Below are 13372 nucleotides of genomic sequence, written 5' to 3'. Positions count from 1 at the left end.
TTTTCCCAGACAGAAGTTTACAGTAAGCAAATGAAAACAAATACACATGACCAAGGAAAATAAAAAACATGAAAAATTGACAGCTGTTAATGGTACATATTGCACCAGTTCTACACTTTTAACTTACAAAATATATTACAGGTACTTTTTTAAGATAGTATGCATAAAGTTGCAAAAGCTAATATAGCAGACAATTATGATGACAGAGACTTGTTCATAAGCTAATTGTAGTAACTTTGTTTTATTTTATTACATTATATGAGTATTTAAATATAAGTTTCACATGTTTGTATGTATTTGGTAAATAAAAGTTGCATTCATCCTGCTCATTTGTCACAACTGGTCTGTAGATGACTGCCTATTGCAATGTTGGGTTTTACTTTCCAGGACAGCTCGTCTGTAAATACTTAAGAAACTCTGAAAAATAAGCAAATAATCTAGTTAGGTGATATTGAGAAATATGGTAATGTCCTCAATGATGCTGTTTGGCTAAAAACAACAACTACATACTTCAGATAACCATACATTTCTATGCTTCTTTTATCTTCAAAACATCATTGTTGATATGAATGGATTTGCCAAGAGACCAGCTGGCATAATGGTTAACGTCTTCACCTCCCATGAACAAGGTACAAGGTTCAATCCTGATCTCTGATCAATGCCTGTTTGGCGTTTCCATGTTCTCCCTGTATCACTGTGGAGTTCCTCGCACCTCTGGAAAACATGCTGAGTGCTTCCATCTCAAACTCCAATGAATGCAGCTGTGAGCAGCAGCACAGACTCTACATGGTGCTCTATGGAGGAAGAGTTGTACAGACCAACTGCTTTGGGCATCTACTGTGGTGTGCAGTACCTGAAGAGAGAACATGGATCATAGACTGTATGTCATGGCAGGGCTAGCCACTTGGTGTAAAATATGGCACTAGGTGATTCGGTCATGTTGACTAATGTATGTCACCAAAATGATAAGTGGGGTTGAGACTTGGCTTAGGCTGACCTACATTAGGGACCCATGTCCAGAAAGTCATCAAAAGAAAGAAGGAGTTTGGGAGAAAGAGAAGACAGTAATGGTGCAACGAAATGATATCAGGTTGCAAGGCAAGAAGGTAGTCAGACACCAACACCCCCAACACCAAGTCACAGGACATCTGTACTGCCCCAGAAATGATGAGAGAAGAAGGGAAGCCCACACTAGAAGAAGTAGGGACAGCACTAAGGAAAACAAAGTCAGGGCAAGGTAAAATGAGATCACAGCCGATATGATAAAGATGCTGGGTTAGATAGGGGAGAAATGGCTCTTGAGGGTGTGTGGAGAGAAAGGTGTATCCCAGAATCTTGTGCTAGGCATCAAACTCTTATCACATTGCATGAAAGTTCTAGAGAGTGCATTTGGTAAAGAGATATGCAGTAGAAAATGTTTGCAGTGAGAGGTAGATAGCTGAGAAGAAGCTAGATATGAGGAAAGAATCCAACTGGGCTTCCCTACACTTGGGGAAAGCATATGACACAGTGCCAGGAAACCTGATTTGGGCAGGCAATGCTATAGTGGGTTTGAAGGCCCACAACTATTGGTAGAATTAGTGCAGGTACATGGACCGAATGACTCAAGTATTAATAGTGTTCGGTTTCATGGAGTGATTCCTAGTGGAGAGGGTGTACACCAGGGTTCAGGTCTAAGTCCACTGCTGTTCATACTGATGGATTGCATTAGCAAATAGGTTGGAGGGGACAGATCATCCAAGTTATGGCATTAGGAGCAGACCTTGATCAAGAACTTCATCAGGGGAATGGAATGCAAAACTGAAGACACGTGAAATGAAGCAAAGCACAGATAAGACAGTGATGATGGCAGCAGAGAAGTGAGATAGAAGGGAAAATAGTGGAAAACGTAAATAGCTTAAGTATCTGGGTGGCTGATGAGAAGGGAACTCTGAATGAAGAAGTCAAAGCAGGAATCAGAGGGGCTGCAGCCAACTGGCATAGACTCTTAGGTGTAGTCTATGATTGAAGAATGCCAAAGAAGCTGAAAAGTAAGGTGTAAAAGACAGTGGTGTGACCAGTACTACTGTATGGTACAGAAACCTGGACAATAAAGACAGAGCAGATGAGGAAGCTAGAGCTGATGGAAATGAAGTGCCTGAAAAAGGGTGGTAGGATGCACACTGTGGGATAGACGAAGAAATGAGGACATAAGAGTAGAAGCCAAAGTAGCTCCAATTACAGAAAAAATCAAAGAGAACAGATTACTGTGGTTTGGACAATACAATCTGATGAAGAAGATTTAGAACAGACGTTCCCTAGGGCGGCACAGTGGTGCAGCGGTTAACGTTGTTGCCTCACAGCAAGAGGTTCTCCAGTTCGATTCTCGGCTGGGGTGTCTTCTGTGTGGAGTTTGCATGTTCTCCCTGTGTTCGCGTGGGTTTCCTCCGGGTACTCTGGTTTCCTCCCACATTCCAAAGACATGCATCTGGAGCATTTCTCCCCGGGCCTCCGCTGAAAACAGGCTCTGTGGAACCTAGTCGGACATTCCCGGTCAACAAATGTTAAATAAAATAAAATAAATACATGAAGAAGATTAACAGTGAATGAGAACTTCCAGCAAAGAGGTGAATGGATTGTGTGAAAGCAGATCTGTGACAGTCAGGCATGAGTGTCGAAGAAGGCAAGAGTTTGGCATTGAATCAAGAGAGTTGGTGACAGTTAACATGATACCCCAACCCCATGTAGAAAAAGGGGGATGATGATGATGGTGAATAGATTTGTTGTGTTACTCAGAAAGTAAATACCCAGTACCTTACCTGTGTCATATAAACCCTTCAATGTTTTTACAGAATTAGCATTAGGTTCTGATATTAGCTTTATATATAAATACATACATACATAATACATACATATGTACATGCATACATACACACACACACACACACACACACACACACACACACACACACACACACACACACACGTATATATATATATATATATATATATATATATATATATATATATATATATATATATATATATATATATATATATATACAAAACGTATTGCTACTACCAGGAAAATGAAACTTATACTTTGTGGTGAGGCCTGGGTGGCCTGTCTGGAGCAAAAGCGTGACGGAAGTAGATTTAAGCTTTCATTCGCTGCTTTTATTGAGCAATATGAACTCAGAGTTCATATTGCTCAATAAAAACAGCAGCCAACCAAAGCTTAAATCTACTCCGTGTCAGCTTTGCTCCAGACAGGCCTACCTCATATATATATATATATATATACACACACACACACACACACACACACACACACACACACACACACAGTGTATGTGTGTGTGTGTGTGTGTGTGTGTGTGTGTGTGTGTGTGTGTGTGTGTGTGTGCATATTGGCTGTCATTGACTTGCTTCATACGTTTATTGCAAATATCAAGGTTTGCTTTTCCCTTCATTTCAATTTCTGTTCCTCGAGTTGGCTTTTATCTCTAACTCCTTTCCCTGTTGGATACACTGTAAGCAAATAGTCCTTAGTACACACTTCCATCCAAAGTAAAAAATCCATGTTATTATAAATCCTTCTACATGCCACCCTATAAAGGTGTAAAAGGAAAGTGCAATAGCCTGAAGGTCTGTGTGTTTATTTAAAGTACTGTCTACTTTAAGTACTGATTCAACAGTACTTTATTTGTTAAACTGATTAATTAATTAATTGGAAGTAGGGGTATATATAGGGACATAATTGTGTTGTAAAAATGTTCCAGCAGAAGGCAAGAAGCCGAGGTACCAGAACGTGTTAACAAAAGAATTCATTGTGTCCAGCAGAGGTTTTTCTTTTCTTGTATTATGTGTTTCTGTTTGGAGATACCTTATAAACCCCCTCTCCTTCTGTGTTTGTAGAATGTATCTTCCATCACCACTGACTCTGCATTTGCACTGCAATCTGGATTTTCTGCCAGTTCCCAAATCATTAACTTTGGCCAGTATTGTTGTCCTTAAATAATCCCATTATATAAAACAATGCCTTTTCTCTCCACCGTGTACCTAAGAACTACACCCTGCTTGTCCTTACTATTCATTTTTCACCTTTCCACTTTTTTTATTTTTTTATTTTATGTACTTGTTAACTAAGTAAGCCTGCTGGATGACATTTTTTCTGTAATCATAGTTCTCCGGCACAGAGCTAAAATTGCAGGAGAGGTGTTACTGCTGGGCATTTGTTGTGCTGGTACAAGACAGAGTGGCAAGGTTAAGCTAGATGAACTGTATTAAGAAGGGAAATTCCATCCAGTTCAGCTTATTTTTGGTCATCACAGTGATAAGCTGTAGGTGGGAGGGAGCTTATGGATTTGGTTACTCCCTCCAAAGCATAAACCAGGAGATTGCATAGCTTGTAAAGTCCTCTAAAGCTAATTATGAAACTGAATTAACATCCCTAGCTAAGTTAAATCACAAAGCATTCTTTAGCTATGTTAGAAATCTAAAAGGGAAGGCCCAGCTTTATGCAAAACTAGCTGTGGACTGTACCACTTATGATGAACCTGAGGACATCACCAACCTGCTAGGTTTGGCGAAAACTTCACCCCCCCATCCCCACCAATCATACCCCATAACATACCTGTCACCAGTCCTCTGCCTAACATATCCAGAGATCAGGTAATAGCCACATTTTCCAAGGCCAGAAACACAGCCTCTGCGGGAACAGACAACATCCTAGGCTGCCTATTAAAAGGTCTAAACAGGAGTTAGCAGGACTGCTGAGCACACTCTTCAATCTCAGTCTAAGCAATGGCTTTGTCCCAGCTGAGTGGAAAACAGTAACCATAATGCCTTGCAAAAAGGGGGTCCCTCAACCAATCCCAGGGACTATAGACCCATAAGCCTAACCAGCCTTATCTGCAAGGTCATGGAGAGAATCATCCTGGATCTTGTCAGCAAGAATATAGGTGACCTTCAAACTCTTGACCTGACCCAGTTTGGCTTTGTTAAAGGAAGATCTTGCCTGATAACCCTGGTGGACTTCTAGATGAAGCCAAAACAGTTCACACTGCCTATCTTGACCTAACCAAGGCCTTTCACACAATCTCTCAGTCAGGCATCATTGAGAAACTCACCCAGCTGGGGATTAACCCTTATGTTACTAGATGGGTTGCCATCTGGCTCACAAACAGAAAACATACATTCAAATGCCAACTCTACTAGCAGACCTGTTAGCAGTGGTGTTCTACAGTGATCTGTGCTAGGCCCTCTACTGTTTGGTATCTATTTTTTCAGAAGTATAGGTGAAAATAGATGGCCTATGGTTTACCATAGGTTTATAGGTTCATAGGTTGGTACTGGGCTATCTGCCTGAAGGCATATATTAGCCCAGCCACGTTGTGTGGTATTCACCTTCCCTTTAGTAGTTCCCTAGACCCTTGTACTAGCAGCTAGTACCCTTGGCCCCTATCTAGTAGTGCTGTTGGTGTGATCCCCGGTGTGAACTTTCTGTTACCCATCCACTCATCAAGGTTCCTCTTGAAGAGTGATAGTGAGGGGCTCTGCCTTATGTAGACTGGGACCCTGTTCCATAGTAAGGGAAGTCTCTGCAAAGGGAATCTATCCCTCCAGAATGTTCTATTCATTGTTGTGTTGAGGTTTATATCCCTAGAGCATGTAGCTCAAGTAGATTTGGTTTTGCTAAGATGGAGCATGTTCAACAATTCTGGGTTGGACATGGCTCTGTACGTTAGACAGAGATTGCCTCTGAGAAGGCGGTATGCAACAGAGAACAGTTTTAGCTTTTTGAATCGTGCTGCATAGGGCAACTGTTTGAGGCCAGTAATCCTCTTGGTTAGGTACCTCTGTGGTCTCTCCAGCTGCTGGAGATGTCTAGCCAGGTACATTCCAATTGGTGCATTGTACTCAATAATGGGTCTGATGAGGGAAGAGTAGAGGGGCACCATTACATCCTTAGATCTTGATGCAAACCCTTTCATGATCAGATGGGTCACATAAAAGGATTTTCTAACCACTTTGGCAACATGGTTATCAAAGGAAAGCTGACGATCTACTTGGGTCGCTAGATCCCTTATTTCTTCTTCAGATTTCAGGGGATTACCTCCTATGTTGTAGTTTGCAAGTACTCTGTTTTTTCCAAAGGGGATTACTATGCATTTTTTTTGCATTTAGCTTGAGACCATGGCTTTGACACCATGCATCAGTCTCATTTAGGCCCTTCTGGAGGATCTCCATGTCGGCTGGAGACTCTATTATAGCACCCAGTTTGCAGTCGTCCACAAACTTAGTCAGCCACAGCCCTTCCATGCTTGCCTGTACTTCTGAGAAGTATATGACTGCAAACTGTGTGCAATCATCAAATCCTGAAAGATGTCAACACACTGCAAAATGGGCTTACACAGACAAATGATTGGTATCAAAGCCATGGACTTACTAAATGCAAATAATGCGTTATCATCCCCCTCGACAAAGGAGAAACTCCTGCTAATTAGAACATTAATAATATCCCCCTAAGTTCAAACTCATTGGTGTCCACAGTAGTAAGAAGGCCTTCTACTCTGCACACTTGATAAGCAATGGTATAGCATACAAAGCTATGGAGGTTATAACTCCCCTCTACTTGGCTCTCATCATACCAATAATAGAATACAATGCTCCTTTCTGTATGTATCTCACCAGACATCTGAAGCAACTGGAGGGACCTCAGAGGTTTCTCACCAAGAAAATACAGGGCCTACAACAGATGTCCTACAAGGACAGACTAAAGGCCCTATCACTTTACTCAGTATCATATAGACTGCTTAGAGGAGACTTCTACCTGGCCTACAGAGCAGTCTCAGACCCTGCCTTGATGAAGCTGCTGCACATCCACAAATCCAATGGGACAAGATTCACTCACTCTAGGGACATTAACCTAGCTTGTGACATTAAGAGGACATGCTGGAGAGACTGATATGTCTCCCAGATGTTGCAATTCCTCTGGAACAAATTCACAATTCATGTAAAACAGAGCTCCTCAATGACCCTATTTAAGAGTAACCTGAACAACTGGATGGGAAACCATACATTTACATTGGGGGTTTCACCTATGCCCACCTTAGACAGGGGCAGCTGGTGCTGATCTTAGATTCACATGCAAACATAGACTATATATCTTGGTCCATAAAGGAACAAGGGCATAATATATCTAGGCTTGTAGAGGAGGCCTTAGGGCCAATAGCCTACTAACCTCCTATGATCCTATGATCTTATTGTAACATTGGGTCAGTCCTATGATCCTATTGTACCATTGGGTTGATCCTATGATACTATTGTACTATTGGGTCGATCCTATGATGCGATTGTAACACTGGGTTGATCCTATGATCTTATTGTACCATTGGATCAATCCTGTGATCCTATTGTAACATTGGATCAATCCTTTGATCCTATTGTACCATTGGGTTAGTCCTATGATCCTATTGTACCATTGGGTCAATCCTATGATCCTATTGTAACACTGGGTCGACCCTGTGGTCCTATTGCACCATTAGGTCGATCCTATGATCCTATTGTACCATTGGATCGATCCTATGATCCTATTGTAATGTTGGGTCGATCCTATGGTTTTATTGTACCATCAGGTCACTTTGTGGGACTGCTTTATACAGGTAAGGCACTGATAAACCCAGATAGCAGGTAGGTAAATAAATAGTATTGCATCCAGATTCGGTTAGGTGGTGTTTTACTCTATAGAGTCCTGTGAGTTTTTGGTGTTTTTTTAATGACATTTTGAATGTGTATATCAAATCTGAATTTTTTGTTGTCAATGGTGACATCTAATAAATTAGCGATGGAAAATATATTTAGTTGGATGTTTTGAGATGAAGCAATTGCTTAGTTTAAAGAGGGTAAGTAATTGGGCTTGCTAGGAGTAGCATGATACTTAGCTTTTTGGGTTATTTGGGGGCGAGATCATAATTTTCTAACCATTTTTCAAGGAGTGGGATTGGTGTGTGATATTTTGCAGTACAGAGACGGAAGGGGCTGAGCATATGAGAGATGAATCATTTGCAGTTTGGATGATTGGAGCAAGGCCTAAAGCAGTGTATAGGCTATTAATGACTATTCAATAGTAAAAGTCCAAGGATATTTCCTTGGGGAACTGCTGTGTTAATAGGGAGGAAGGCTGAAAAGGCAGGGTGCCCTTTAACACACACTGGTTATGATCACTTAGTCTGCCTCTGAACCAAATCAATATTTGAAGTGATAGGTTCAATTTGGGGTGTGAGTAATACAATCCAGTGTGGAAAATAGCATCAAATGCCTTAGAAAAGTCAGGGAAACTGGCATTACCAGGTGGTTGTTATCACAGTGCAAAATATTAGTATAAGGACAGAAGGGCTGCAGTGGTAGTACTGTGGTTTGTGTAATATCCATGCTGGGTCAGCTAAGTATATTGTCATCTAGTAGGTATTGTAATAGCTGAGTGTGGACATATTTTCTTATGAAAACTGGGGATTTTATTGCATCAATCATTTATGATACAAACCAGTGCAATTGCCATGAATGGTGCACAGCTACACATCAGGGATGGATCCTGTCATCTATAAGAATATCAACAACATTTATACATAGGACACCACCCAGCCTGATGCACTTTATTTACAGACCATCTAACATGGTGTATCTGTTCAGTTACAAAGTTCGGGCAGAATACAGATCCAAACAACTATAGTTAGCTCTCCCCCTTAGCTAATTGCTTTAATCCCTACATTAATTAGTAACTCTGTGCCTTTCTCACCAATATTTCCATTTCAACTTTAACTTCCTTAATGCCTCTTGTTCTACAACTTTCATTTCCTTTTGCCCTAAGCATGCTACTATACTCTCAGCCTCTTCTGTAAGAGTAATGACCCACATGTGTGAATTTGTCCTTCTGTGTCTGTATTTGTGGATATGAATGATGTGAGTACATGTACGCTGCATGTAATGCATGTGTACAACTACTGAATAGTGAATTATTGCATCATTCATGTGATGTACACACTGCATGCCTTCCTTCAGACTGTGTGCAAGATCTCTTGTATCACATTCATGCATACACGTAAAACTCAAGATCAGTAGAAAAACCAAAAATGGCTCAGCTGGTGAAAGGAACCACAAATAATCATGAAACTTCAAAGTTTTGCATCTCAGCTCTTAGTAACATTTATAAAAATATATAAAATCTACAGACATTCACTATTAGTGACAGTACAGGAATGCATTAAACATGTACAAATTGTGTGCATAAAATTATCACATAAATCACAGATAATTCATAGCTGAAATACCCATATACAAAAATAAATAAAAACAGAACATTTCCAACAAAATAATAATTTAACTGTACATGATCCTCATTTTTAAATACAGTTTAACAGAATATTTTTATTCAATTATAGTTTGTAGAGGTTATTTAGGCCAAGCTTTCAAAAGAATTGTGGCAGCATTTTGACTCCAATCAGCCAAATACAAAAAGTAATTAAATAAACAAATGCATACATTAAGTATTACCTCACTCTGTTTAAGGAACCATACCCCTACATACAGAGGTAGGAAAAATGGGGAAACACAGTACCATGGCAAAGATTTCTGGTTATGATAGTCGACTATGATGCCCTGTTCACCTGCACACAAGCACGGACAATGAATGGAGTTAGCTAACATTCCACATTTTGTAGTAAAGTTGATTACAAGAACTACTGAGGGGAATCTGACATAATCTGATGAGCACTGCGCATGAAATGGAGCTTGGGGGGATGTGCAGTAGAAGCGTGCAAGGGTTTTGGATGCCCATAATAAGAGAGTAGTATAGCTCATACCTCTCAACCTCTAAGTGCAAGGAATTGGGACAAACAAAAAAAAATTACGAGGGGGGGGGGTCAAAACCCCTAAAATTAGGCACAATTTTTAAATATTGTTCTTAAAAACCTAGAAAGTTGCTAGAATGATTGGTTTTGTGTTATTATGCATTTTCTGGAGGATAGGAAGTCTGAATTTTAAATGCATGTCATTATTTAGTGACTTCAGTTCTCAGTGATTTGTCAGCAATTTGACAGAAACACTATACATTTTATAAGTAACAGGCCAAAAATATGAAGCAAAAATCTGGACGTTCTGTGAAAATCTTGACAGTTGAGAGGTATGGTAGGGATACATTGGAGGTGAACCTATAGGATACTGATACAGAGAACACGTCTCCAAGCAGTGTTATTGTGATGCATGCACATGAAGTGGGGGGAGGCAGCAGGTCACAGTCAAAATACAGAAAAAGATGAGGGATATTTGTGATCTGCATATACAGATATAGCTACTGTCTGTTAATAGGTTCATAGATTAGTACTAGGCTAACTGCCCTTGCGAGCCATTTTAAGCCTAGCCAATTATCCCTTGTGAGACTCCAACCCTGCACCTTGTGTTTGTAAGGCAAACACCTTAACCATTAGGCCACCCTCCCCAACCCTTTACCACAATCACATTACAATGCCAGAAATTTAGTTTCTGCAAGACCCAAATAACAGTTTTCAGTGTATATAACGTTATGTTTCTGTTATTCTTTTTGATTTTATTATCTGAGTGAGTGAGTTGGTTGTAGGACCATTTTCACATGAACTGGGCCATAGTGGAAAACACAAAACATGGTAAAGCTTAGTATTTTAGATGACATATACATAGATTTCACATAGAAATGTAATAAAATGCAATAAATATAAATATACAGTTAAGGATAAATAAGCTACTGTCATTGTGTTGCTAACACGTTTATAGTTACAAAGACAACCATGCATATTCAGCAATATATACAATATTACAGCAAAAGTATTTACAGTGTCAGATACAAACCAATAGCTTTTACAAGGGAGAAGATGCCAGGAAAGTGGAGAATAAGACCGGTGGTAGACCATACAAGGAAGCATATTCATAAATATAGTGAAAACAGAAAAATGGCTGACACATGGACACATATGGTATATTCACTAATATTCCTGGAGCAGGAGCAGCAACATGGTTTGTTAGATTATTTACAGAAAATGGTAAAGTTTGGTAGATTGCAGATGTTAATAAGAAATATGTTCCAGCATGCAGGGACAACTTGCCCTCAATAGCTTTAGGGAGAGTGGGCCTTATTAATTAAAAGCATTTAGATTCATAGGTAACAACAAAATCAACATTATTAAAACTATTTTAATATAAATTAATATTTATTTGCATTATTAATTCATGTAGTTAAAATAAAGGAAGTACAAAGACAAAGGCTCAAAAGAAAAACTTAGTAAAATTAGGAATATTGGACATTTATAGCAAGATCTTACACTTATGAATAGTTTATCATCAATAATTACCTACTAAACACAAAAGAAAGCTAAAAATAAAAGAAAACACAATATAACATTCAACAAGAAATCACTCGGGCTGTGTCTTGTCTTATACTAGGATGTCCTTTAACATTGTGGGAGCTATCAGGGGAGGAGGATTGAGGAAGTTTACAATGGGGTATGCCTGTTTTCTGAGGTGACCTCATTAATTTCTATTGACTCTATGATTCAAGTCAACACATACACTTGTCTTTTTAAAATCAGAAGTAAGGCATGGGTCTGCCCACGAATGCTTCCACACTTTCTTCATGTGTTCATAGGTGTGCACTAGGCTATGACCACAAGGGCCTTTTTAAGCCTAGCCATGCATCCCAAATCTGACTTATTCTGGTACCCTTGGTAAGTGTAAGCAGGACCTGGGGAGATGAAAACATTTAAGAGCAGGGGCTTGTGCAATACACCATTTACAGGCCGCCTTTGTCCATTAGAGACATAGGTGCCAAATTAGGTATGGATTTCATTTCCCCCATCCAACTGTCCAAGTTACACTTGAATTGACTTAGGGAGGAGCTCTGCTTCACATGGACAGAGAGTCGGTTCCAAGGAAGGGGTAGTCTCTGGAATACATACCTGTCTCTCAGCAGGTACTATTTATATCACAGGCAAGGTTTAAGTCTTTAGGATGGGTAATTCTAGTGATTTTTGTTTTGTGGATATGCAGGATGTCCATCAGAGTGGATTCTGACAGTGCCCTGTATGCCAGGCATAGATCTCTTCTCAACAGCCTGTAGGAGACAGAATACAGGGATAGGGCCTTGAGGCAGTCTGCACAGGACATGTTACATACACCCTGTATTTTTTTAGTGAGGAACTTCTGTGGATGTTCCAGTTGTTGGACAGGTACATACAAAAGCGGGCAATGTATTCAATGATAAGTCTAATGAATGCCTAATACAGTGGAACAATGACCTCCTTAGACTTAGATGCCATAGCTTATTTTATAAGTTGCACAACATAGAATGATTTCCAAACTACTGTAGACACATGATGGTCAAAGGCTAGATTACTGTCTATGTATGTGTCCCCAAGTACCTGACTAGGGTCAACTTTTAGGGGTGTGTTTTCAATATGATAGTTACCAGGGTATGGATGACTACTGAAAGAATACTGTTATGCATTTCTTGGCATCTGGTTTCAATCCATGGCTCTGACACCAGTTATTTGTCTGTGTCAGCCCTTCCTGGAGAAAATTTGTGTTTGTGGGGGATTCTATGACTGCTCCTAATTTGCAGTAATTTCCCAATGAAGTCAGACAGAGGCCAGTAACATTGGCCTTATCATTTGCAAATTCAACCCAAAGAATTCTATAAGTCTTTTTTTGCAATAGCATGTATACTAACATCTCCAGTAACCAAAGAGCAGTGCATTAAGAGTAGCATAAACTGTTTTGCAGTTTGGTCTTTAAAGTGTATTTCCACTGAGTTTCAACTAACTTCAGTCAGTTACCTTTACCAACATTTACATCTTGCATACTACTTGCCTGAGACATCGATATATGAAATGAAATGTCATGAGGCTTCCTAACTAATTAGTCATAAATACATGCTACTTACCTGGCCAGGATACTTGTCCATCTTTATTAAAATCCAAATGTTTCACTATTGCCTCAACCTCAGCTCTGGTCTTTTCAATTTTTGCCTTTTTAAGTGCTTCCATTATTTCGTCTACTGACAGGGTTCCAGAATTATCCTATAAAATGATAAAATGTAAGATACTGTTAATAAAGTTAGCCCTGTAGAAGAAATCAAAATGTTGTGTTTAATATGCAAAATTTAGGATCAAGTGAATGCTGTCATTTTGTAATTATGAATTCCATTTTACATAGTTGTTTTAACTGTGCTGACAGATATTGGATCCCCTTGGACTGCCACCAGAAGCTAAGCCAACTGCTAAAGTCAATAATTTTCTGTTTGTATTGTGGCATCATCTTTGGAGAAGGTAGAATGCTGCTTAAGGCTAGTTGAATACCTATCTGT

The 13372-nt window shown here is 39.6% G+C and overlaps 1 protein-coding gene across 1 annotated transcript in view; it reads right to left on the bottom strand.

The window, feature by feature from the left end:
* Nucleotides 1-222: 222 nt before the first annotated feature.
* The window catches only part of LOC122808924 (calhepatin-like), a 78883-nt gene continuing 65733 nt past the window's right edge, over nucleotides 223-13372 (bottom strand). Inside the window, exons 3-4 of the mRNA XM_044080061.1 lie at nucleotides 12950-13085; nucleotides 223-417 (exon numbers count right to left, since the gene is read on the bottom strand). Of these exons, the coding sequence (XP_043935996.1) occupies nucleotides 377-417; nucleotides 12950-13085 (177 nt within the window). The 3' untranslated portion in view covers nucleotides 223-376. The remainder of the gene's footprint in view (nucleotides 418-12949; nucleotides 13086-13372) is intronic.

The sequence above is a fragment of the Protopterus annectens genome, chromosome 1.part1 (genome assembly GCF_019279795.1).
Source record: "Protopterus annectens isolate FY-2018-M chromosome 1.part1, PAN1.0, whole genome shotgun sequence".
In the NCBI taxonomy this organism is placed as follows: Eukaryota; Metazoa; Chordata; order Ceratodontiformes; family Protopteridae; genus Protopterus; species Protopterus annectens.
Note: the sequence above shows the minus strand (reverse complement) of the source record. Positions and strands in the feature narration are given on the sequence as shown.